The sequence below is a fragment of the Oncorhynchus nerka genome, linkage group LG20 (assembly GCF_034236695.1).
Source record: "Oncorhynchus nerka isolate Pitt River linkage group LG20, Oner_Uvic_2.0, whole genome shotgun sequence".
In the NCBI taxonomy this organism is placed as follows: Eukaryota; Metazoa; Chordata; class Actinopteri; order Salmoniformes; family Salmonidae; genus Oncorhynchus; species Oncorhynchus nerka.
The window spans coordinates 82,257,642-82,282,855 of record NC_088415.1 but is presented as its reverse complement, the minus strand read 5'-3'; the positions used below and the strand labels follow the sequence as shown (position 1 = coordinate 82,282,855).

Sequence of the window (25,214 nt, the reverse complement as noted above, 5' to 3'; positions counted from 1 at the left end):
TTATGGGACATCTAGGAGTGCCAACAAAGAAGATGGTGAAAGGTAATGAATGTTTTCTATTTTATTGTGCGGTTTGTGTAACGCCGAAATGCTAATTATTTTGTTTACGTCCCCTGTGGGTCTTTTTGGGTGTTACATGCTATCAGATAATAGCTTCTCATGCTTTCGCCGAAAAGCATTTTAAAAATCTGACTTGTTGCCTGGATTCACAACGAGTGTAGCTTTAATTCGATACCCTGCATGTGTATTTTAATGAACTTTTGAGTTTTAACTAATACTATTAGCATTTAGCGTAGCGCATTTGCATTTCCAGAGCTCTAGTTGGGACGCAAGCGTCCCGAGTAGAAGCAACAGGTTAACACAGTGCGCATCCAACCCGGAAGCCAGCCGCACCAATGCGCCGGAGGAAACACCGTGCACCTGGCCACCTTGGTTAGCGCACACTGCGCCCAGCCCGCCACAGGAGTCGCTGGTGCGCGATGAGACAAGGACACCCCTATCGACCAAGCCCTCCCTAACCCGGGCGACGCTAGGCCAATTGTGCGTCGCCCCACGGACCTCCCGGTCGCGGCCGGTTACGACAGAGCCTGGGCGCGAACCCGGGGACTCTGATGGCACAGCTGGCGCTGCAGTACAGCGCCCTTAACCACTGCGCCACCCGGGAGGCCCTTGGCCGTTCTATCTTGTCTGAAAATGTTGTAAGGGTGAAGATTTCAGAATTTTTGGTGGTCTTCCTAAGCCAGGATTCAGGCACGGCTAGTGTGCTAAAGCAGTGAATAAAACAAACTAGAAGCCTCCTCCCTAAATGTTAACATGCATGAAACCAAGGCTATTACGGTTACAGAAGTAATGAAAAGAGAGCGCCTGGGGAATAGGAGTGGAGCTAGGCACTGCAGGGCCTGGATTCACCTCTACATCACCAGAGGAACAGAGGAGGAGTAGGATAAGGGTGCGGCTAAAAGCTATGAAAATTGGTCGTCTAGAACAGAGTAAAAGGAGGTTTCTGGGGGCTATAAAATAGCTTCAAGGTATAATGTACAGACAAAGGTATGGTAGGATGTGAATACAGTGGAGGTAAACCTAGGTATTAAGTGATGATGAGTTTTTTATTTTTAATACATTTGCAAACATTTCTAAAAACCTGTTTTTGCTTTGTCGTTATGTGATATTGTGTGAAGATTGATGAGAAAAAATATTTAATCAATTTTAGAATGAGGCTGTTGTAACGAGTGCGCTGAGAGTCGGGAAGCAAATACAGGGAGTGTTTTAATAAATAAAATAAACAATGAACACAAAACACAAACAACGCACCGACATGAAACAGAGTCAATAACACCTGAGGAAAGAACCAAGGGGAGTGACAGATATCGGGAATATAATCAAGGAGGTGATGGAGTCCAGGTGAGTGTTTTGAGGCACACGAGACGATGGTGACAGGTGTGCGTCAGCAGCCCGGTGACCTAGAGGCCGGAGAGGGAGTATATGTGACAGCTGTAACGTAACAAAATGTAGAAAAAGTCAAGGGGTCTGAATACTTTCAGAATGCACTATATATAGCTTAGGCAGGCTATGGCTGGAAAATTTTAGCAATTCAAATTTTGAGAGAAAATACAACTGTTTATCATGGATTTTCAAGACAATTATGCTGGCATATGTTAAACAGTGTATGTGAATTAACGCTTGCTACTCTCACAGGCAAATTTCATGCTTTTGACCGATGTCTTCAGGTGGGATTCAGTCAACAACATCATTTTTTCGGGGGGGACCTTTATTTAACTAGGCAAGTCAGTTAAGAACAAATTCTTATTTTCAATGACGGCCTAGGAACAGTGGGTTCAGGGGCAGCCTGTTCAGGGGCAGAATGACAGATTTGTACCTTGTCAGTTCAGGGGTTTGAACTTGCAACCTTCCAGTTACTAGTCCAACGCTCTAACCACTAGGCTACCCTGCCGCCCCAAAAGGGGTGAAAACAAAAAGGTGTCAGCTAACTTCTCATCACACCACACCACTCCTAAGTGAACCATCTCGATCAGTGGGTGGCAGGTGTTTTTTCCTCTCTCCTTCTCCCTCCCTCTATCTCCACACCCCCCAAACAGCTCCATACTAAGGCCACTCCCTCTTTGTCTACAGGCCTTCAAGGCATCTACTTGTACAGAGCAGGGGGAAAACAGCTGGGTGACTTGTCTGCAGGGTATGTCATAGTCAACAATACAATGACGACCTCTGGAGCTGATGTTCTTGTTGAGACAAGTTATCTCGTGAAGTAATGTTTACTGTGCTCTCTGCATATGAGGTTTGTACATTGAGGTACAACTCCTGTTCTTTTGTCCTTGGCAATTCATTAGATTTAATAGCAGTCCACAAAACTGGTTGCCCAAGCTTCAATGTAATTATAAGGCAATAGCAAACAAAAACAGCATAGGCCCACACTCTGGTCCTTGATTAACCAATGTTGAACACCCTATACTATATCTAACTATTGTATCACAGACCTTGGAGACTTAATTAAAAGTAATGATGTACAATTACGATTGTCTAATGAAGATTGTCAAATGGAAATTCATTTATGTAAGACTAGCTTCATCCGACCAATAGATGGCCACTACGCTAGGGGTGATTATAAGTTTTCATCAGACACAAGTCTCCATCAGACACTTGGCACGACAAACAGGTTGGCTTAAGGATAGCCCCCCCATGCTGTGGTTGGGTCAGGGGACCTCGTGGGGAAGAGAGGCCTCTGATTTACTGCCCTGACAGTGACCACGGTCAAGGTGCTCATATTTACTAATGGGGCCCGTGGGACCACAGACAAAGGCCTTCAGACAATCACCTCCGAGGAAACTAGCAGACATTCACTGCTTCTCTAAACTGCAGTGCACCCTTAAGCACAGAGCATCCATTTCCTGCCACTAATTGCAGCACAACCTGTTTAAATTAAGCTCCAAGATGGGGTGCAAGTTCACACAGATGGGGGCATAAGCAAAGCACATTAATTAAGTCGAAAGACAAAAAGAAACAAAAACAGAGGCAGGAACACTAATTTCCATTGACGCCATTTCATGCACAGGAAATTCCAAATTAGGATGTGGTGAACTTTTACTAGCCCAATAACCTGAAAATAACTTCAGCCTAAAGCAGCCAACTTCGATCCTGTGTGCATGAGAAGGACATTAACAATGGGGAAGAGAACATGTGTATGTCCTCAACATGTGTGACCATAATCTCTAGTGGACAGACTACGTAAACATAAATGTTACCGTAGATTTGTCATGACACAACGTGATGCATGAGACATCCTGCACCATTAGTTCCTTTGCTTTGGACAAATCACGATTTCACAGGTGTTAGTATCTTTCGAATTTCGGAAGGGGAGGGGACATTTTGCCCATAGACTTGTCCCTAACTTGCAAAGAGAGAGGCTGAAGCTCTTCGTTCTGGTTCCAATCCGTGTTCACTCTCTTCTCTTAACAAGTATGGACCCAGAAATTAATTGAGTGTCTGACCAATTACGCAAGACTTTAGATCTGGGTTAACCGAGATTACTGTGACCATAACAGACAGTGGGAATGAGAAAGAGCGCTTTAGGACTACAACACCAGCCACAGAAACAAATAATTTCCTCATAGCACTCAAGACTTTTCACTTTTCACTAGCTCATACAAATAGCACGAGGATAGGTCAATGAAATCTAGAACCATTTATTTTCAAAGGTGCAGTCCCCCACGTCGCATATGTTGGATCAGTTTCCCACAATTCCCACTACTCAACAAAGTGGCAGTGCAAATAGCAGGTGCAAAGAGCGACTGCCTGTTGGAGCCACAAGGCAGGGTCAGACATGTTGCTGTTATTGTTAGACCTGTTTTTGTGCTATGGGGAGTGTAAAAAAGAGACTCTCTTCTTTAGTAAACACTGCTGTGATGAAGCCAATGAACTGTGTCCCCTGCGCTGCCTGAAGCCTAAAACCCCAAACAGCAAGCAATGCAGATGTAGAAGCACAGTGGCTAGAAAAAACTCCCTAGATCATATTGCTGTCTATAATAATGTTCGGAACAGCGCAAATGGAATGGCATCAACCACATGGAAACCATGCCATTACCACGAGCCCGTTCTCCCCAATTAAGGTGCCACCAACCTACTGTGCTGTCTATGTATATGTATGCAACCAGCAGAATCTTCATCTCTGATCTCTTTCTAAGAAGCTGGAACATGAAAAGACACCAACATTTACATTACAGTTTTGTTTTTTTGCCCTAGCACTAATAAAGGCTAATAATCAAAGGCTTGATGATGAGTTGGTTATTTGAATCAGCTGTGTAGTGTTAGAGGGAAAAAATAAATATGCACCCAGGGGGGGCCCCAGGACCAAGTTTGGGAAACCCTGATTTGGCCAATACTCTTATCCCAGAGCAACTAGGGTTAAATGACCGCTGGCTACGTCCCTTCTGTCTTCAAGAGAGCGAGAGTTGCACCCCTTCTGAAAAAACCTACACTCGATCCCTCCGATGTCAACAACTACAGACCAGTATCCCTTCTTTCTTTTCTCTCCAAAACTCTTGAACGTGCCGTCCTTGGCCAGCTCTCCCGCTATCTCTCTCAGAATGACCTTCTTGATCCAAATCAGTCAGGTTTCAAGACTAGTCATTCAACTGAGACTGCTCTTCTCTGTATCACGGAGGCCCTCCGCACTGCTAAAGCTAACTCTCTCTCCTCTGCTCTCATCCTTCTAGACCTATCGGCTGCCTTCGATACTGTGAACCATCAGATCCTCCTCTCCACCCTCTCCGAGTTGGGCATCTCCGGCGTGGCCCACGCTTGGATTGCGTCCTACCTGACAGGTCGCTCCTACCAGGTGGCGTGGCGAGAATCTGTCTCCTCACCACGCGCTCTCACCACTGGCGTCCCCCAGGGCTCTGTTCTAGGCCCTCTCCTATTCTCGCTATACACCAAGTCACTTGGCTCTGTCATAACCTCACATGGTCTCTCCTATCATTGCTATGCAGACGACACACAATTAATCTTCTCCTTTCCCCTTCTGATGACCAGGTGGCGAATCGCATCTCTGCATGTCTGGCAGACATATCAGTGTGGATGACGGATCACCACCTCAAGCTGAACCTCGGCAAGACGGAGCTGCTCTTCCTCCCGGGGAAGGACTGCCCATTCCATGATCTCGCCATCACGGTTGACAACTCCATTGTGTCCTCCTCCCAGAGCGCTAAGAACCTTGGCGTGATCCTGGACAACACCCTGTCGTTCTCAACTAACATCAAGGCGGTGGCCCGTTCTTGTAGGTTCATGCTCTACAACATCCGCAGAGTACGACCCTGCCTCACACAGGAAGCAGCGCAGGTCCTAATCCAGGCACTTGTCATCTCCCGTCTGGATTACTGCAACTCGCTGTTGGCTGGGCTCCCTGCCTGTGCCATTAAACCCCTACAACTCATCCAGAACGCCGCTGCCCGTCTGGTGTTCAACCTTCCCAAGTTCTCTCACGTCACCCCGCTCCTCCGCTCTCTCCACTGGCTTCCAGTTGAAGCTCGCATCCGCTACAAGACCATGGTGCTTGCCTACGGAGCTGTGAGGGGAACGGCACCTCAGTACCTCCAGGCTCTGATCAGGCCCTACACCCAAACAAGGGCACTGCGTTCATCCACCTCTGGCCTGCTCGCCTCCCTACCACTGAGGAAGTACAGTTCCCGCGCAGCCCAGTCAAAACTGTTCGCTGCTCTGGCCCCCCAATGGTGGAACAAACTCCCTCACAACGCCAGGACAGCGGAGTCAATCACCACCTTCCGGAGACACCTGAAACCCCACCTCTTTCAGGAATACCTAGGATAGGATAAAGTAATCCTTCTCACCCCCCTTAAAAGATTTAGATGCACTATTGTAAAGTGGCTGTTCCACTGGATGTCTTAAGGTGAACGCACCAATTTGTAAGTCGCTCTGGATAAGAGCGTCTGCTAAATGACTTAAATGTAATGTAAATGTAAATGCCTTGCTCAATGGTACATCAACAGATTTTTCATTTAGTCAACTCAGGGATTCGAACCAGCAGCCTTTCAGTCATTGGCCCAAAGCCGTTAGGCTACCTGCTTGTGTTAAACTTGAGTTATAACACCCACACACTATCTACTCTCACTTTGTCTTGTAAGCATGTTTTCCAGTAAGCATGCCAGTAAACCCTGGGCATCCTGGCACTTGAAACAACCGAGCTGAAGAACAGCTGTTACCCATGCTTACTGGCGGTACCTCTGAGCATGCAGGGTGCATGCTGAATTGGCCCATGCCATGTTCAGGCATACCAAACCTGTGTCATCCCTTAATGAATCAGCAAGTGACATTGGAGGTGACCCTGGGACAGAGCATCGCTGCTGTGCACACACAGCCATTGCATACATTTGGCAGTCAAACATGACCTGTGCAAATACCACCAAGAGGGTCCCAGGGCCGACATCTAGCTACGCGGCATGTTTGATCAGAGGTGGTGTGGAATCCAAAAGGGACGCCAGATTAGTTTCAGAAATGCCTTTATTTTATAGTTTGCTATTTAACTGATCTATACTTAGAAATTAATTGGTAAAATACATATTACCTAATAATAAGCTAATAATTACTTTGTGGCCTCCTGACTGGCGCAGTGGTCTAAGGCACTGTCTCGCAGTGCTAGCTGTGCCACTAGAGATCCTGGTTCGAGTCCAGGCTCTGTTGCAGCCAGCTGCGACCAGGTGCACAATTGACCCAGGGTCGTCTGGGTTCGGGCTGTCCTTGTCCCATCGCACTCTAGCGAACTCCTGTGGAGGGCCGGGTGCAGTGCATGCTGACATGGTTGCCAGTGTTTCTTCTGACACATTGGTGTGGCTAACTTCCGGGTTAAGCTGGCATTGTGTCAAGAAGCAGTGCGATTGGGTTGTGCTTCAGAGAAAGCATGGCTTTTGACCTTTGCCTCTCCCGGGTCTGTACGGGAGTTGCAGCGATGGGACAAGACTGTAACTACCAATTGGATACCACGAAATTGGGGAGAGAAAAAAAGACTTTGTGCTATCTTACCAGAAAACGCATTGTCTTTTTTTCAAAACCCTCCAAAGATGCATTGGGTCAACATTTCTTTAACCGTTGAGTATCAAAAAGACAGAGGTCACTCAAAATGTACATGCACTTTTTGGAATGATTTCAGACTTTGTATGGCTTTTAAACAAAGAATTGTAATCACTATTATGAATCCTAATTATTCTTAGCTAAGGTGATGGCATGTAAGGACAGAGAAGGGCAGGCTGACAGGCACATTCTGCTGAGGCTCATGGCATAGTAAGCTGTGTGAAAGAAGGGTGGTATGGTACTATATTATTCATATTAAGATGTTGCACTGTTTTGGTATTTTGCAAAGTTATAAGTATCGTTATGATTCTTTTTACATAATTGTATGCAACGTCATGTCAGTACTCCCAGAGTTTAGACAAGTATTGTGAATATGAATTTACTCATATCCTCACGTTAAAAACTGAAAAGATATACTATACGGTTAAATTTGGATTATTCCCGTGGCCTCCCGGGTGGCGCAGTGGTTAAGGGTGCTGTATTGCAGCGCCAGCTGTGCCACCAGAGACCCTGGGTTCGCGCCCAGGCTCTGTTGTAACCGTGACCGGGAGGTCTGTGGGGCGATGCACAATTGGCCTAGCATCGTCTGGGTTAGGGAGGGTTTGGCCGGTAGGGAAATCCTTGTCTCATCGTGCACCAGTGACCGCTGTGGTGAGCCGGGTGCAGTGCACGCTAACCAAGGTTGCCAGGTGTTTCCTCCAACACATTGGTGTGGCTGGCTTCCGGGTTGGATGGCGCTGTGTTAAGAAGCAGTGTGGCTTGGTTGGGTTGTGTATCGGAGGACGCATTACTTTCAACCTTCGTCTTTCCCGAGCCCGTACGGGAGTTGTAGCGATGAGACAAGATAGTAGCTACCACGAAATTGGGGAGAAAAAGGGGTCCAAAAAAATAAAAAAAATAGGGATTATTCTGTTCACCTCAAAGTGTTCAACAGGGATGCTGTTGACTCCATGTTGACTCCAATGCTTCCCACAGTTGTATGGAAGTCTTTTGGGTGGTGGACCATTCTTGATACACAGTAAAACACTCAACAGTGTTGCAATTCTTAACACAAATCTACTACCTATGCCCCATTCAAAGGCACTTAGATATTTTGTCTTACCCATTCACACTCTGAATGGCACACATACAAAAAAATCCTTCTTTAACGTGTCTCCTCCCCTTCATCTACACTGATTGAAGTAGATTTAACAAGTGACATCAATAAGGAATCATAGCGTTCACCTGAATCCACCTGGTCAGTCTATGTCATTGAAAGAGCAGGTGTTCTTAATGTTTTGTACACTCAGTGTATGTACTGTACATATTCTGTCACCTAGGTTACATTTTTAAAGAACGGAGCATGTTACATGCCTCACATATGGACTTTAGTAGGAGGAGCACGAGAGGTTACAAAAGCAAATCTGAGAGGAAGTTTGGCACAATGAACTCATAAAGAAGCAGCGGTCAAACGTTGAAGAGCCTCTGAGGTGGGTTCCTATACACCGGGGACCGTTCCCGTCCAAGATAGACAGCATCTGCTGAGCCCTCACAGGAAATCCTTTCTCTATCCACTGCTGCTTGGGAGGTGCTGAGTACCCAGCAGTCATATTAAATATTTCTCGTCTCTCGGGATGAGGGGAAAACCAGTCCTGGCTTGAATGTGATGTGGTATTTAGACTGAGGATAGAGCAGTGGGACAACCACGGATGCGGCCCCTCGGCCTCTTCCGAATTGTTGTATACATTGGCATGGATTACTGCTACAAGAGGGCGGGAGTGTGCTTTTCCTTGCATGACCCTCCAACTTACACTATGCAAATAATCAATTTACCGGTACTAAAATATCCCCAATTAGCTCTGCACATTTGTATCAGTAATAATAATTGATTGCATTTATATAGCTCCTTTCCACCTACAGTAGGTTCTGAATTGCAAGGTAGGAAACTCACTTCTTCCACCACCAATGTCTAGCACCCATTTTAGTGATGCTCGGCAATCATTTTGTGCCAGACCGCTCACCACACATCAGCTATCATGGTGGAGAGAAGAGGAGTGATATATGCCAATAACTAAGGCTGCGTTTACACAGGCAGCCCAATTGATTTTTTTCTTTCACTAATTGGTATTTTGACCAATCAGATCAGCTCTGAAAAAGGACTTAATGTGTTTTTGTATTCCCAGCACCACAAAATGAGCACTGACTCACCAGAACGTCATGTGCCATTTGAACCTGAACAACAGTTTTGTAATCTTAGGATGTTTTTCCATTTACAAAATGAGCCAATTAGATCATCCATCGATCCTATACTAGACAACAAAATAATACAATTATTGGGTAGTTATCCCATCAACAATTATGTGTAGCATCATACATGAAATACACAAACAAAAATATAAACGCAACATGTAAAGTGTCGGTTCCATGCAATAAAAAATCCCAGACATTTTCCGTACCCACAAAAATGTGTTTATATCCCTGTTAGTGAGCATTTCTCACTAAGATCTTCTCACAAATGGCCAAGATAATCCATCCACCTGACAGGAGTGACATATCAAGAAGCAGGTGAAACAGCATGCTCATTACACAGGTGCACAAGGTCAATAAAAGGCCACTTTAAATTGTGCAGTTCTGTCACACAACACAATGCCACAGATGTCTCGGGTTTTGAGGGAGCGTGCAATTGGCACGCTGACTGCAGGAATGTCCACCAGAGCAGTTGCCAGATAATTTTATGTTAATGTATCTACCATAAACTGCCTCCAACATCATTGAATGCAAAGCCACTGCAAGTACTGAGGAAGGAGATGTTACGTCTTGTCGTCACGAGACAAACATACGGGTAACTGCCAAATCAACTTCTCGGGGATATGTGGGACGGTAGCGTCCCACCTCACCAACAGCCAGTGAAATTGCATGGCGCCAAATTCAACAGAAATCCCATAATTAAAATTCCTCAAACATACAAGTATTTTACACCATTTTAAAGATAAACCTGTTGTAAATCCAGCCACAGTGTCCGATTTCAAAAAGGCTTTACTGCGAAAGCACACCAAACGATTATGTTAGGTCAGTACCTAGTCATAGAAAAACACAGCCATTTTTCCAGCCAAAGAGAGGAGTCACAAAAAGCAGAAATAGAGATAAAATGAATCACTAACCTTTGATGATTACATTTACATTTAAGTCATCTAGCAGACGCTCTTATCCAGAGCGACTTACAAATTGGTGCATTCACCTTATGACATCCAGTGGAGCAGCCACTTTACAATAGTGCATCTAAATCTTTTAAGGGGGGGGGGTGAGAAGGATTACTTTATGCTATCCTAGGTATTCCTTAAAGAGGTGGGGTTTCAGATGTCTCCGGAAGGTGGTGATTGACTCCGCTGTCCTGGCGTCGTGAGGGAGTTTGTTCCACCATTGGGGGGCCAGAGCAGCGAACAGTTTTGACTGGGCTGAGCGGGAACTGTACTTCCTCAGTGGTAGGGAGGCGAGCAGGCCAGAGGTGGATGAACGCAGTGCCCTTGTTTGGGTGTAGGGCCTGATCAGAGCCTGGAGGTACTGAGGTGCCGTTCCCCTCACAGCTCCGTAGGCAAGCACCATGGTCTTCATCAGATGACACTCAAAGGACTTCATGTTACACAGTACATGTATGTTTTGTTTGATAAAGTTCATATTTATATCCCAAAATCTCAGTTTACATTGGCGCGTTATTTTCAGTAGTTCCAAAACATCCAGTGATTTTTATTTCTGAGTAGCAGGCAGTTTACTATGTGCACCTTTTTATCCAAGCTACTCAATACTGCCCCCCAGTCCCAAAGAAGTTAAAGTAAACATATGATTAAATGAGGGATGCAAAGTATATTGAAAGCAGGTACTTCCACATAGGTGTGGTTCCTGAGTTAATTAAGCAATTAACATCCCATCATGCTTTGGATAATGTATATGTTCCTGTCTTTGTGTTTGTGGCACCAGATAGGACTGTTTCGGTTTTTTCACGTTTTGTAGATTGTTGTATTTTCATCTTTATTAAAGATGTACAAAATTAACCACGCTGCATTTTGGTCCGCCTCTCTTTCACCAGAAGAAAACCGTAACAATGTTGGTGATTCCTTTATTTTAGCAGCTTTCTGTATATTTAGCTACATACCTAGCTAGGTAGGTCACTTCCTGACAATACAGCATTAGTCATTCACTCAATTCTAATATAAGATGTTATTTTTGAACAGTTTGTCCAGTGTACATTGTAAGGAAAAAAAATACATATGTGTAAAAATGTTGAAACAAAGTTTAAACAAATAAAGACAATCTCATATTCATGGACACCGGGGTCCACCATTTCAACATTCATTCTGAGCATGTGGTATCCATCCTTCCCTATATGTGAATGACTGTTGGACTTCAGTGGGCCATACAGATGTTCTGCATTTAGAATCTAGGTAAAAGGTCGTCATGCTGAGAGAGCGGCCATTTTGGAATTGAATAAGCAGCTGTAGGTGTGGTTCGGGTGATGATCAGTCACAGACGGCTGGAAGGCGCCAGATTCCCATAGCCTCCAGCATCATTGACTTTTCTTAGTTAAAACCCCTGTTTAGCCAGTCTCCTAGGAATGTCCTGCATATAACTATTGACAGAGAATATTGAGTCCTTCCTTCCTTGGTTTATATTGTGTATGCTGGTTCTCTTCCATAATGTAAATAATCAATTGAATTGAATCTTGTTTGGTTAGGTACAACAATGTTAAAGAGTAAGGTGATTCTTCATGGAAACAACTTAATCATTACACTCTGACAGTCACTTATGATAAAAACAGGGCTTGAGGTATTAATTCAAAGTACATGTTTCATTGTGGAATGGTAATTACACTGTAGTAACAAACGGACATTTCCAAGACAGGAAAGGTTGGCTTATTGCAGCTGTCTTGTGTCATTTCCTGTCTCAATCACTGCCAAAAATATATTGTACCCATGGGGATTAAACATCCCCAAATAAGAAACTATCTAAAAATAGGCAATATAGTAACATCTTTAAAACATATTTAAAGCCAACATTTAACATTGACTGAATGATTATGTGATTAGAACATGCTGTGGTTTGTGACACAGTCCGTCAGTCACACTATCAGTGAAACACTAGTCCTGAGATACAGTAGGACAGCACGTTTGTGGACAGGCTACAGTGTTCTTTCTTGCATGTTCCTGCCACAGACAAATAATTGTCAGCTTTTCCGGCTCTTCAAAAGCCTTCAGCAACACATCTGTTTCCATTCAACAAGTCTCTGTCAGTTACTCTGACCTTATTAATGTTATTTGATAACTCATTTGGCTTAGGCTAAGTCGTACAAAAAAAATGTTTTACAAAGGTTCTTATTTAGAGTAAATCTATATCCTTCCTAAGATTGGGCAACAAAATATTATTTTTTGTATAAAAATGATTGTTCTTTGACGGTCTTCATAAACTCCCTGATCCTTAATCAAACTAACGGATATTTGTCACATTTCAGCAGCGTTAGTAATGATTTATAGTTCAACTGCAGTGATTTTCCCTGCCAAGCACAGTAAGAAGTCTGCTGGTTACCTTTCACCTACTTAGCCTCCGGTGCAGACAAGAGGGGGTTAACTCCTTTTCTTTGTGGTCTAGCCCCAGGTCATGAATCGCCTACGTGCTCCCCGTGCTCTCCGTGCTGGGGTGTTACATCTGAATGTTGGGAATTGCCTTAACTTGGGCATTTTCTATGCGTGAACTTTCCCCTAATTCTCACACTGCTCCTACCTCACAGCAAGTCTAACAGAGGACTACCTCAGGCCAAATCATACAGCGTGTTCTTCCTGACGTCCAACACAGTGCCAGTGACCTCACACATCCGCAACCGGCTTGAATTTATCCCAGCCATACAATTAGGCTGCCTCAAATAGCTGTTTCTCCGATTGTGTTTTCTCTGTACTGGCTTCAAAACAAATCTAGACTTGAAATGATATTCAGTTTATTAAGAAGTACAGTCAGGTACATAATTATTGGAAAAACCTTAACAAGGGCCCCAGGACCAGTGGAAGCAAAATAGCCCCATAACATCAATAATCCAACACCATATTTTACCATATGAGGTACGCTGCATATGCTTCTGTTTTTCAACACCAAACCCACCACTGGTGTGCGTGGCCAAAGATATCTATTTTCATGTCATTTGACCACAGCACTGCCTGGAGTTTGATAAGCACCGCCTGGAGTTTGATAAGCGGCATTGGCACTTGGATTGGAACCGGTACTATGGTCAGATTACATGAAAATATATATATATTTTTTAGCATACAATATAGCTCAGTATTTGTATTATAAATGTTTTGTTCATCTTTATCAAGGGTGCCAATAATTATAGACCTGGCTGGACTTCCTTTATCTAAGTATAATCAGTCATTTTTCTTTATGGAGGACGCAAGACAGAATGTTTATTTACACACTGGATATATTTTGTCAAATTATTATCTATGCACATTTATATGCAATGTAACATTTTGAGCTATTAAAGCCTTGTTTATCAAAAACCTGTTATCATGCTGAGACCAAGGTCTCTTTTACAGAAGAGTGCTGTAATTAAAGAAATATTCACCAAAATATACACATCAATGCGTTACGAAAAACAAAACAAAGATGCAAAACACAATCATAGAAAACAAACACATTCTTCAGTAAAAAGATCCTCAATCGGCCATAATAAATATTTGGGCATCTGGATTGACAAAAAGCTGTTTCATATAATGAATTGCCCTCGAGGTAACAAATCATCCAGTTTTAGATTATTCCACAAGGTGCTAAAAAACTAAAAGCAAAATTAACTAACTCTTTGGAGATACAAGGAATCTCCTGAGTCAGTCATCCCTGACTCAGTGGAGGTCGAAGGAATCTCTAGAGTTATCCTTCCCTGACTCAGTGGAGGTCGAAGGGATCTCTAGAGTTATCCTTCCCTGACTCAGTGGAGGTCGAAGGGATCTCTAGAGTTATCCTTCCCTGACTCAGTGGAGGTCGAAGGAATCTCTAGAGTTATCCTTCCCTGACTCAGTGGAGGTCGAAGGAATCTCTATCCCTGACTCAGTGGAGATCGAAGGGATCTCTAGAGTTATCCTTCCCTGAGATCGGGTCTTGATAGCTCACACTTCTGTAAGTTAACAATAAAGTGAGGTACGGTGGAAGTTTGTGTAAGAGGGCTTTATAAACAAAAATAGCGCAATTCTTCGATCTACGAGACTTCAAAGACGGACAGCTTACTTTCTGATACAGAAAGCATGGATGTGTACTGTGTGCTATTATTAACTGCGTCCACTGGCTTCAATTGCAGTGGCAGCAGCATTCATTTGACGATATCGACATAATCTATAACGAGCATAAATGTCGACTGAATTGTTTGTTTTCTGCTATTTAATGAAAGCCATGCCCTATTCCTTTAAAACTTATTCGGGATTGGTGGGTCCCCTGTGGGACAGTTGAGCTAACGTAGGCTAATGCGATTAGCATGAGGTTGTAAGTAACAAGAACATTTCCCAGGACAAAGACATTTCTGATATTGGCAGAAAGCTTAAATTCTTGTTAATCTAACTGCACTGTCCAATTTACAGTAGCTATTACAGTGAAAGAATACCATTCTATTGTTTGAGGAAAGTGCACAGTTTTGAACATGTAAAGTTATTAATAAACAAGTTAGGCACATTTGGGCGGTCTTGATACAAAATTTAACAGAAATGCAAATTTTTCATTGGATAAATCTGAAACTATGCACATACACTGATGCCATCTAGTGACCAAAATCGAAATTGCACATGGGCTGGAATAATACATTATGGCCTTTCTCTTGCATTTCAAAGGTGATGGTACCAAAAAAATACAAAAAAGCTTTTGCTTCTTTCTTTGTATTATCTTTTACCAGATCTAATGTGCTATATTCTCCTACATTCTTTTCACATTTCCACAAACTTCAAAGTGTTTCCCTTCAAATGGTATCAAGAATATGCATATCCTTGCTTCAAGGCCTGAGCTACAAACAGTTAGATTTGGGTATGTCATTTTAGGCAAAAATTGAATAAAAGCCTATCCTTATTCTTTAATTCTTAACTTCGTAACTAACTCATCAATATGTTTTTTGAAACATAGCTTTTCGTCAATCCAGATGCCAAAATATTTATAAGCGGGGGCACGATCAATGTGGGCACCATCCCATGTACATACATGTAACCGATGTGAAATGTCTAGCTAGTTAGCGGTGGTGCGCGCTAATAGCGTTTCAATCGGTGACGGCACTCGCTTTGAGACCTTGAAGTAGTGGTTCCCCTTGCAGGCTTTTGTGGAGCGATGGATAACGATGCTTCGTGGGTGACTGTTGTTGATGTGTGCAGAGGGTCCCTAGTTCGAGCCCGGGTATGGGCGAGGGGACGGACTAAAGTTATACTGTTACATTGATGCTGTTGACCCGGATCACTGGTTGCTGCGGAAAAGGAGGTCAAAAGAGGGGTGAGTGTAACCGATGTGAAATAGCTAGCTAGTTAGCGGTGGTGCGCGCTAATAGTGTTTCAATCGGTGACGTCACTCGCTTTGAGACCTCGAAGTAGTGGTTCCCCTTGCTCTGCAAGGGCCGTGGCTTTTGTGGAGTGATGGGTAACGATGCTTCATGGATGACTGTTATTGATGTGTGCAGAGGATCCCTGGTTCGGGCGAGGGGACGGACTAAAGTTATACTGTTACATACACATAAATAATCCGATTTTTAAGCGTTTCGGAAAATAACATACACTTAGCTTTACCTGTAATAACTACCTAACCTCTTTATAGAAAGTAATGGTAACTTGTCATTTTTATATTATGTTCAAGTCACACCATAACATTGTCATAACATTATCACACTATAACATTGTCGTAACATTATCCCACTGTACCATTATCCTACCATTATCACAACGTTATCCCACCATCGCGTTATCGCAACATAATTGCACCGTAACGTTATCATAGCATTGTCACGCCATAGCATTATCACACCATAACAATAACATTATCAACAGCAAAGTAACCGGTGTAAAGTATCAATCAGCATAGGCTTTCCTCTCTTGTTTGAAGTGATATCAACCATTTCTTTGTTACGTCATCAAGTTTATTACACAAAGTGAGTTCATCTATCCTTTACCATACAGCTGTGTGATTGTCAATGTAAGTGCACTGACATGTCTGAACCCCTTTTCTGGGTACTGAATGATAGAGACAGTATAGTGATAGTAGAAACATTATGAGTAGTTAGATGTGTTTGCACATAAAGCTGTCTTTTATTGTACAGCTGTGCATGTCAATGTGCAATAATTTGACTGAAATCTCTTTGTTTACTGTATTTTACAGGTAGTGATGAAATTGGCTTCATTGTTACTTTACATCCCTTGCTCCCCTCTCACGCTGTCGCTTGACATAAAGAGTTAACTGAGCGGGGGAGAAACCTGAGAGCAGCTCTCCCCCCTCTGCTCGGGCCAGCCAATCAGATCAGCCAGCCAGCTGTAGTTGAAGGGCTCTGAAAGTATAAAACCAAAGTGCTCTGCACAGAGAGGTAGGATCTTGAGCTCAAGCAACAAACTGGAAAGAGAAGGGTGGTTCTGCAAACCACCTGACAAAAAACTACCAAGAACCTGAGCCAACGAACAAACAAAGGAAAGCAGGCAACAATGAAGACAACACTAGCAACCCTGACTCATTGCCTGGTTATTCTGATGGCCACCGGCAACCCCTTCGAAAGGAGAGGAGGCTCGGCCACCAGCGGGAAGGAGAAGAAGATGCAGTATGCAGCGTGGGACGACGTGAATGTGATTGCCCATGGCCTGCTCCAGCTAGGCCAAGGCCTCAAGGAGCATGTGGACAAAACCAAGGGCCAGATGAGGGACATCACTGCCAAGCTGAAGGTCTTCAACGGCACTGCAGCGGACCTGGGCAAGGAGAGCCAGAGGCTGCAGGCGGAGGGCGAGGTGTTGAAGGCCAAGGCCCGGGGGCTGGAGGACAGGGAGGTCCAGGTGCTCAACGAGACGGCCGAGCTGAGGGAGAAGACAGCGGAGATGCAGCAGGAGAGGAAGCGGGTGGATGAGAGGATGAACAAGCTGGAAGAGAAGATGGATGACATGCTGCAGGGAGAGGGGCTGCCCGACATGAACATGGGCAACACAGGCAACTACAGCGATGCACGCATCATTCAGGTAAGGAGGGAATCCATGACTCTATTTGGTCATTCATTGTGTTCGGAAAATAAGCTATGATACAATTGTGCATTTGGTGAAAAGGAAGGGAATCAAATGACTTGAGATAAAAATAGATTACTAACAAGACAGACTGTAAGCTAACTGCTGCATGTCTCCCCCTTTGTGAGTTTACTTCTCTGCAGTTTCCATTGTATCCATTCATTTCTGATCACTTAAATTCTCATTGCTTCAGTTGAATGAAGGAATTACCATACAATGCTTTTTGCAGTGAGCAGCCTGGCATATTAATTTACATAACAAAACACCACAGCAAATAGATTCATTGATTAACATTAAGTAATGCGTAATACAGTAGACTACTAGTATTATACTTTCTCCTACATTAGTCATGCATAATAGTTTGGCAAATGGCCTATTTGCTGATGTTCAGAGGAACAACTGGAGGGGGACAATAGATGCACTTTGATGGACAATAACAGTTGGTCTGGGATTATTTACATTGACTCAAAGGGATTTATAGATATTCAGCCTGAAGCAATGTCTGAAGGCATGCCAGTGGGTGTGTTTATTGTGCTGGAGTGCGTGGACTACGTGCTAAACGTTTGCCAGACAAAGGAACTGCACGCATTCGTTTCAGAATGTGTGAATTATATTTAAACCATGATATTTGGAACATAGCCCAGTAGAGGAAAATGTCACTCTTGATTTAAAGATCACGTGGAGCTGCTATAAGACCTGCCATTGACTTTTTTGTGGGATGGAAACCCCCGCGTTATTATGTGACCAGACTACCTGGTTGGAAATTACAAACGCTGTTGAATGTGCTCGGATAGGCTATGTGAAATGCGCCCCCATTCAAAGTACAAGCACATAGTTATAGTCTAAAAACACAGATCACAATATCGGCTTTGTGGTGGGCTATTCCTATGTTATATGAAACCTAGGCTACTTAAAATTATGTCACAGGAGAAAGACTAACAGGGTACCTGTCTGTTTTATTTCAGTGGATGCTGGAAGCTCAGAATAAACGTATTGATGACCTGGTCAACAGAATCCAACTCCAGCAAGATAAACTTGAAAAGCAGAACGTGCGCATCAGGACCCTGCAACACCAGGTATGAAACATTCGGTGAATATCACTAACCCATGTATAATTATTTAAACAATTCATGAGGCTATTATGTATTATGAATTATTTAAAACGTCGTTTTCCTTGCTCACTCAGATTCAGCTGAAAAAAGAGAGACCAGCATTCAGGCGTAAACCAGAAGAGGCCGTTCAAAATGGCAGCATTGAGCAGCGCGACTCACCCATCGGTAAGTAAAGCCAAGCTTCATGTCAAATCCGTTGTTTAAATTGACGCCCAGACAAATATTGACCTCCCATGCCATCTGCTTTGAGGCATAAAACGTGAAGTTTAACTGGAGTTCCCTCTAAATGACGTGAAGGTTAGACAGTAATTAGCAGATAATTGCCTGCACGTATCTATTTGCCCCAAGCCCGCGAAAAACGACGCACAGGTGATTGGCCATGCCAATTAATGCACCTACCAATGACTGAAAAAGTACATTACTTGTCTGAAGGAACGTTTTCATTGGGTTCACAGTAAATATAATATATTCACAGTATAAAGAAAAATATCACAGTAGGAAGTGTCAATGGAGTTAGTTTACACACTTAATACAGTAGTACAGTAATTGTAAAAGTGATCATGATGTCCTCAACCTACACCCAAACCAGACAGCTGTTAACATCTGAACTGTACTACTGTGGCCAGCTCATACTGTGGGCTTTCATCAGTGCTATATGGAGCTTGATCATGGCCAAGTAGGGAAAAGTTCAGACACTAGTTCCAGGATTTCTGGCAATGGAACAATGATTAACTCATGGCAAGTTCCTGTTTAGTGCTCTAGCTGGGGTCTGGTCTCACTAAAAAGTCAGCATTGAGGGATATGAATGAATCAATAGGCCTATACAGGATATGTGAGTCATGATTTAACTCTGAATGTGACCTATGCAAACCATGTCACTTTATGGATGTTGGTCAGATATGTGATTGACCTACTCAGAGTTGATTGAAAAAGAAAGTAACATTATCATACATACCATTTCAGTATATTGCCTGTTAAAACAAGTAAATTATCGCTCTCTCAGTCAAAAGCAACGTGACTTGTGGTTCTATCTAAATAGTGGGTTTTACACTATTTCCCACTGTCTGATAGCCACTGAGGAAAGTAGGTGAAAGGTGAACCCACAGGCCCAGAATTGTGAGATGCAGTCACCCAGCAGAACACAATGAGTCGTCTCACAGCAAACGTGCAGGATTTCAGGAATTCTATGAAAGAAACAAGTCATCTGGCTGGACTCCAATTGGGGGATAGTTCAGCTGTCTCGGACAGTGTTAACTCAGGGTCACATCCCCATCACAGATGGATAACTCACAAATCTGATGGAGCTTGGGGCGGAGGAGGGGGAGTTTTTGCAAATTTAGAACCTAAAAGGGTTCTTTGGCTATCCCCATAAGAGAACCCTCTGAAGAACACTTTTTGGTTCTAGGGAGAACCCTTTTGGTTCCAGGTAGAACCCTTTTGAATTCCATGTAGAACCCTTCACACAGAGGGTTCTACATAGAACCCAAAAGAGTTCTACCTGGAACATTAAAGGTTTCTTTATAGGGACAGCCGAAGAACCGTTTTGGAACCCTTTTTATTAAGAGTGTATGTTCCTCAGATTAGGTCATTTGGCCCAGAGCCAGAAAAGTCATGAAAGAAGGCAAGGAAAAGGAGGCGGTTTAATTTAGTCTGGTGAACTTTGTACATACATCCTTTTGTTGTTTTGAAGGCACTGACTGCATACCTCCTTGCTCCCTCCTTCCAGCCCTCCCATTTTCCCCTCTCACCATAAAACAGTGATACATCCCTCAAGAATGTGCAACCTTTCCCCCAGATCTATCAGAGTAGTCAAAAGTCCCTCTTCTCCCCTCCTCCATCCCTCCTTCCCCTCTCCCCATCCCCGTAGACCCCTGCTTCTCCGGCCGTAGATGAATGAGAAGTGTGCCAAAGTTGAGAGGAAACCCTGACCGCCAAGGCAAACCGCGACCACAACCACGTACCGTTAACCAATAGAGTTCATGCTTCGGCCTGAAAGGGTTATTCCAGAAGAGTGATGCATTGGGGTCCCGTGGTCTGCTCTTATGTTTGTTCAATAGCAACCAAGTCAAATCAATATCAATCAAACCAAAACCAATATCGATTGATTGGCTCCAATTCAATGAAAATATTTATTTAGACAATTGGTGCTGATAAAGAGCATCATAGCCGATGAACGTATGCAGTATCTATCAAGTCGGCATAAAATAAACTTGAACTCTTTTCTGGAAAACATTAAGGGTGTGCACCATCTCATGCCTCATCAGGCACATGACAGCCACTGGGCCCCCCATACCTTTTGTTGATGCTGCCTGGCTGTCTCTCTCTCATTCTACCTCATGTGCACAGCAACCAATCGCTACTAAGCTCTCTTTTGTTCCGGGCAGGTCAGACTAGGGCACAGCACATTAACTCTTGAGCTTTGTTAGGTTTACAATTACTAATAAACCCACTTCACGATAAGGCCTCTTTATGGGCTAACATTCAGCATTCACAGACCTGGAGAGCTACAATGAAGAAGCCAATGATAGGGAACCCAGATAGGGAACCAGATGTATCCTGATTCCTGAACATCTAACCTAGTTATTAAGTGAAAGGTAAACATCCCTACAAAATAATATTTTAAAAACAGTAATATTTGACTTAAGTGACTACTTCTGCTTGGACCCACCAAACCCCCACTTCAATACACACAGGTGTGAATTCCCTCAGTAGAAAACAAGTGGAGTTGTCAGAGGCAGAGAGGACTTTTGCCCCATAGCTCACAAACAAGTTCTATGTTGGCTGCTGTTCAAGGCGCTCAAGATAAGAAATCAGAGTTTTTGTTTTCTAGTTGAATGAGTCATTTATAAATAGAATATTTGTGCCAGCGAAGGGGAAAGGCCAAGGCACTGTTAGAACACAGACCTTGACGATGTGTACTGATACTGTCTTGAGATACGAAGTGTGGGAGAACAGTTGGTGAACCGTGTTGTGTTTTTGTCTTTGTTTTTTTCAGAGATGGCCTCAGACTGCCATGAGCTGTTCCTGAGAGGCGAGCCGGCCAGCGGAGTGTACACCATTCAGCCATTAAACTCCCAATCCTTTGAAGTCTTCTGCGAAATGACAACTGGTAAGTGGAGTTAGCCAGGATTTTGGCTCACCGTATAAGGTTACCCTATAGCTTAGTTTATGAACATATTGTATCCGTACATGTATGACAGTTGGCAGTAGTAAAAAAAAAGACTAATCCCACTGCTCTTTTTCTTTCCTCTCTACAGAAGGTGGCTGGACCGTGATCCAGAGGCGCCAGGATGGCTCAGTTGACTTTGACCAGCTATGGCAGGCCTACCAGAGCGGCTTTGGCAGTCTGAATGGTAAATATATCCTCTGTTGTCTTTTATCATCTCCCTCAATACTTTCCTCTGGAGCTAGCTAGCGAGGTCACACCGAGGGTCGGACAGTACCACCCACATCCACAGCATAGAACAGTACAGCACAGAGCTCTTGACCCGAAACCTCCCGGTTCAGTTTGATTAACAAGCAGTGATACTAACACTGATACAGGATTGTAGATATCAAGATCGAGGGATCAAATGGATTTTGATATGGTAGGTTTAGCATAAACAACCCTCTAATCTCCAGCTTTAATGTCCCTGGTGGCTTTAGGTGCCAGAAGTGACCAAATCGCATGGTCTATTCCTGTTAAATTAGATTAAGTGATTACCAGCCCTGTTACGATCAGATCCTTTAAATTAAAGAAGACACTGAGATATCTGGACACATGTATGGAGACTTTGCACATGCTACCACAGCCACATATCAGGTTTTAACTCCTTTGATCTCTCTCTCTCTCTCTCTAGGTGAGTTCTGGCTTGGTCTTGAGAAGATGAGCGCCGTGGTCAAAGACACAGACTACATCCTCAAGGTTAAGTTCTCCGACTGGAGGGACGATTCTGAGAGCATCCAATACCCCATCCGTCTCGGCGGGGAGCAGAGCCACTACGCCCTCCACATCCAAGAGACCTCCAACGGCAACCTGGAGAGCGCCCTGGCTACCGAGGCCTCCGGCCTGCCCTTCTCCACCCGCGACCAAGACAATGACCAGAAGAGCGACACCAACTGTGCCAAACACCTCTCTGGTACGTCTCCTCTTTTTCAAAGTTCAAAGTTACTATTTTGCTGAATTCTATCTAAGATTTATTTAGTCTACGATTTAAGATTTATTTAGTCTAAGGTTTATCTCTCTATGACTCAAATTGGGAATGTAGCAGCAATGCCAATTTAACCAGATGTTTGCGCTCTTTCTCCAGGTGGTTGGTGGTTCAGCAACTGTGGACGTTCCAACCTGAACGGCCGCTACTTCATGAGCCCTCCTCCCAAGCAGAGGCATCAGAGGAAGCAGGGGGTCTTCTGGAAGACCTGGCGTGGCCACTACTATCCCCTGAAGACCACCGTCATGATGATCGCCCCCGCTGTGATCGAGAACAAGTCATAGAGGAAAGACGCTCAGCATTCTGACACATTTTCTCCTCTTGAACTGAAACACTGTTAGAGGTGGTTAGCCGATGACTTGGGTTGCTACCCAGTCAGTCCTGGCTTCACCCAGTGAGACTTCCAACAAAGACAAGGCCATTATAAAAAACGAAATAACTCATACTTGAATGGGCTCCATGTTTCCAATTCTCTGTTTTTCAAAAGTCTTAAAGTCTCTCAGCTAGATTCACAACCGAACAATGCATAAATGTATCTTTAAGATGTTAAAAAGTACATGTGCATGTGAATCTAGCAGTGGAAAGTTAGCAAGGGTGTTTCACCACAGCTGTGGTATGAGTTCACTCTTAATCACTGTTTAAAGCAACCTTGGGCCTCTCAGACTGCATCAATAAATGCAGCAGAATGAGGCGAGTTCCAACATGTGTTTTGTGTTGCAAGAGACCAAGCATTTTCCACGTTAAGACCTATCTGACAGTGGTTTCTGAATGCAAGAGCTCTCCCAGAGTTTTAACAGTGATTTCTAGCTAGAGCAAAGTTTTGTCAGCATGAACACTGTAGTTGTACAAGTGGGGCAGCTCTAGAGAGTTTCTTAATCTGATTGTATGGACCAAATGGTGACTGAAACAATTTGCTGTTTTTCCACATGAAAGTAATGCCATTAGCTTTCCAAAGGCATTATATAAAGAAATAATCACTGTAATCTATAATTACAGAATTACAGGATGTAATGAGACAGAACGTGTGTAAAGTATTTTTTCAACAATGGTGGTTTCATTGTCTAAATTTAAAGTTATTCTATGGAGCAAACACCATTCCAGCTTCTGTACAATGTAAACCTACTTCTCCTGCAGTTTTATTTTGAATCAAAGTAAGCTCACGATCCACTGTTGTATTCTCGTGGAGATTTTTTATCTTTCAGTCACATTGACTGTTCTTAAAATGACCAGAGTCATCTATTTCTGTCTAGTGTATGATGAATGAATGTTCTGTCTCCTCAGAACCTTGACTGTAACATGTAAAATTCTCTAGTGTTCTTGTCGATGACTTGAGGTTTTTTGTGCCTTCTTTATTTATAAGTTGTAAAGAATCTTTATATATTTCTGCTATCACCTGTTTGTAATTTATATGGTCTAGTTCAAGTTTTCCAGTTGTGTAAAATTGCTGTTGTTTTTTTAAGAGAAAATAAACTGATCTTTGGCATGAACCAGCCAATGAAATTGATCTTTGGCATGAAACAGCCAATTCTCTGTCTGATCTCTGATCAAACACACTGATGCAGCTGGAAACACAATCCAGAAGTGAGCCAATGACCAGAATTGAGTATCAAAAAAAGACCACATGAAGAAATCATGTGGTTGTCGGACACATTAAATATATTTAAAAAAAAAAAAAATATGTGTGAAGAATCACATGTAGTGTTACTCCCTCCTGAAAAAATACATTCCCATGTGACATTTTTTTCCACATGTTTATCTATCACCACTTCCAGCTACAATTTAGTCTCCCATCCCGGGACCGACTTTGCAATATGTTACTTTTGAGTTTGTGTTTTGCTTTTAATATAATTATTTTTGTTTGCTATAAGAATTTTGTTCTTGACTGCAGAAGTTTTGCTTGATATTAAATGCAACAAAAGCAGCTCACACACTAAAGGATTGCACCATATAATAACACTGTTACTCTATTCAAGGGGCAATAAGCAGTTGCTATGTCAATTTTTGGACTCATAAATTAATGATTTGTACCCATTGATTCTTGAAGAATATAACTTATAAAACAAATGCCTCATGAGCTCGTATCCCATCAGAACCCAGAATATAAGCTTGTTTTATTCCAACGTTAGTAAACAAAGTAAATGTAAACAAACACTATTATGCCTCAAAACATGGTTACAACTATAGTTGTAATATAATGGCTGGTCAGTCGTTACATTCATAGCTCTGTCTATTAATCTGAGGTTACATTTCTCATTCATAGACAGGACTATGGATGCTAAGACTGACCATCCATGATATAGAAATTATAATTTTAATCATGTTTTTAGTCTATACAGTGGTTGTTTAAATTTACTTTGTTTACAAACATTGGAGTTAAACAAGCTTATATTTTGGCTTCTGATGGAATACGACAGTTGAACTAAGCACATGAGGCATTTATATGTTTTATTCTTCAATAATTAATGGGTACATATCATTCATTTATGTCCAAAAATGGATGTCGCAACTAAAGATTGCCTTCTCATCCCCTGTCATACTTCGGATCATTTTTGTTTACACATATTTAACACCTTAAATATGTG

At 43.0% G+C, this 25,214-nt stretch overlaps 1 protein-coding gene and 1 long non-coding RNA gene across 2 annotated transcripts; one reads left to right on the top strand and one right to left on the bottom strand.

The window, feature by feature from the left end:
* Positions 1–1,248: 1,248 nt before the first annotated feature.
* On the bottom strand, positions 1,249–18,365 carry LOC135563053 (uncharacterized). Its single transcript, XR_010460249.1, has 2 exons — positions 18,278–18,365; positions 1,249–1,460 (listed from the first exon to the last, which is right to left on the bottom strand). It is a non-coding gene; the product is annotated as an uncharacterized LOC135563053 (long non-coding RNA).
* LOC115103255 (angiopoietin-related protein 4-like) lies at positions 16,651–24,136 on the top strand. Its single transcript, XM_029624076.2, has 7 exons — positions 16,651–17,288; positions 18,296–18,406; positions 18,517–18,607; positions 21,438–21,551; positions 21,700–21,795; positions 22,282–22,560; positions 22,732–24,136. The coding sequence occupies exons 1-7, from the start codon at positions 16,767–16,769 to the stop codon at positions 22,914–22,916; spliced, it is 1,398 nt and encodes a 465-aa protein (XP_029479936.1). The 5' UTR covers positions 16,651–16,766; the 3' UTR covers positions 22,917–24,136.
* Positions 24,137–25,214: the final 1,078 nt, after the last annotated feature.

Coding starts and splice junctions, on each gene's coding strand:
- LOC115103255 (XM_029624076.2), top strand. CDS start 16,767: ATGAAGACAACACTAGCAACCCTGACTCATTGCCTGGTTATTCTGATG. Junction 21,552..21,699: donor CTTCTGCGAAATGACAACTG/GTAAGTGGAGTT, acceptor TCCTCTCTACAG/AAGGTGGCTGGACCGTGATC. Junction 21,796..22,281: donor CGGCTTTGGCAGTCTGAATG/GTAAATATATCC, acceptor CTCTCTCTCTAG/GTGAGTTCTGGCTTGGTCTT.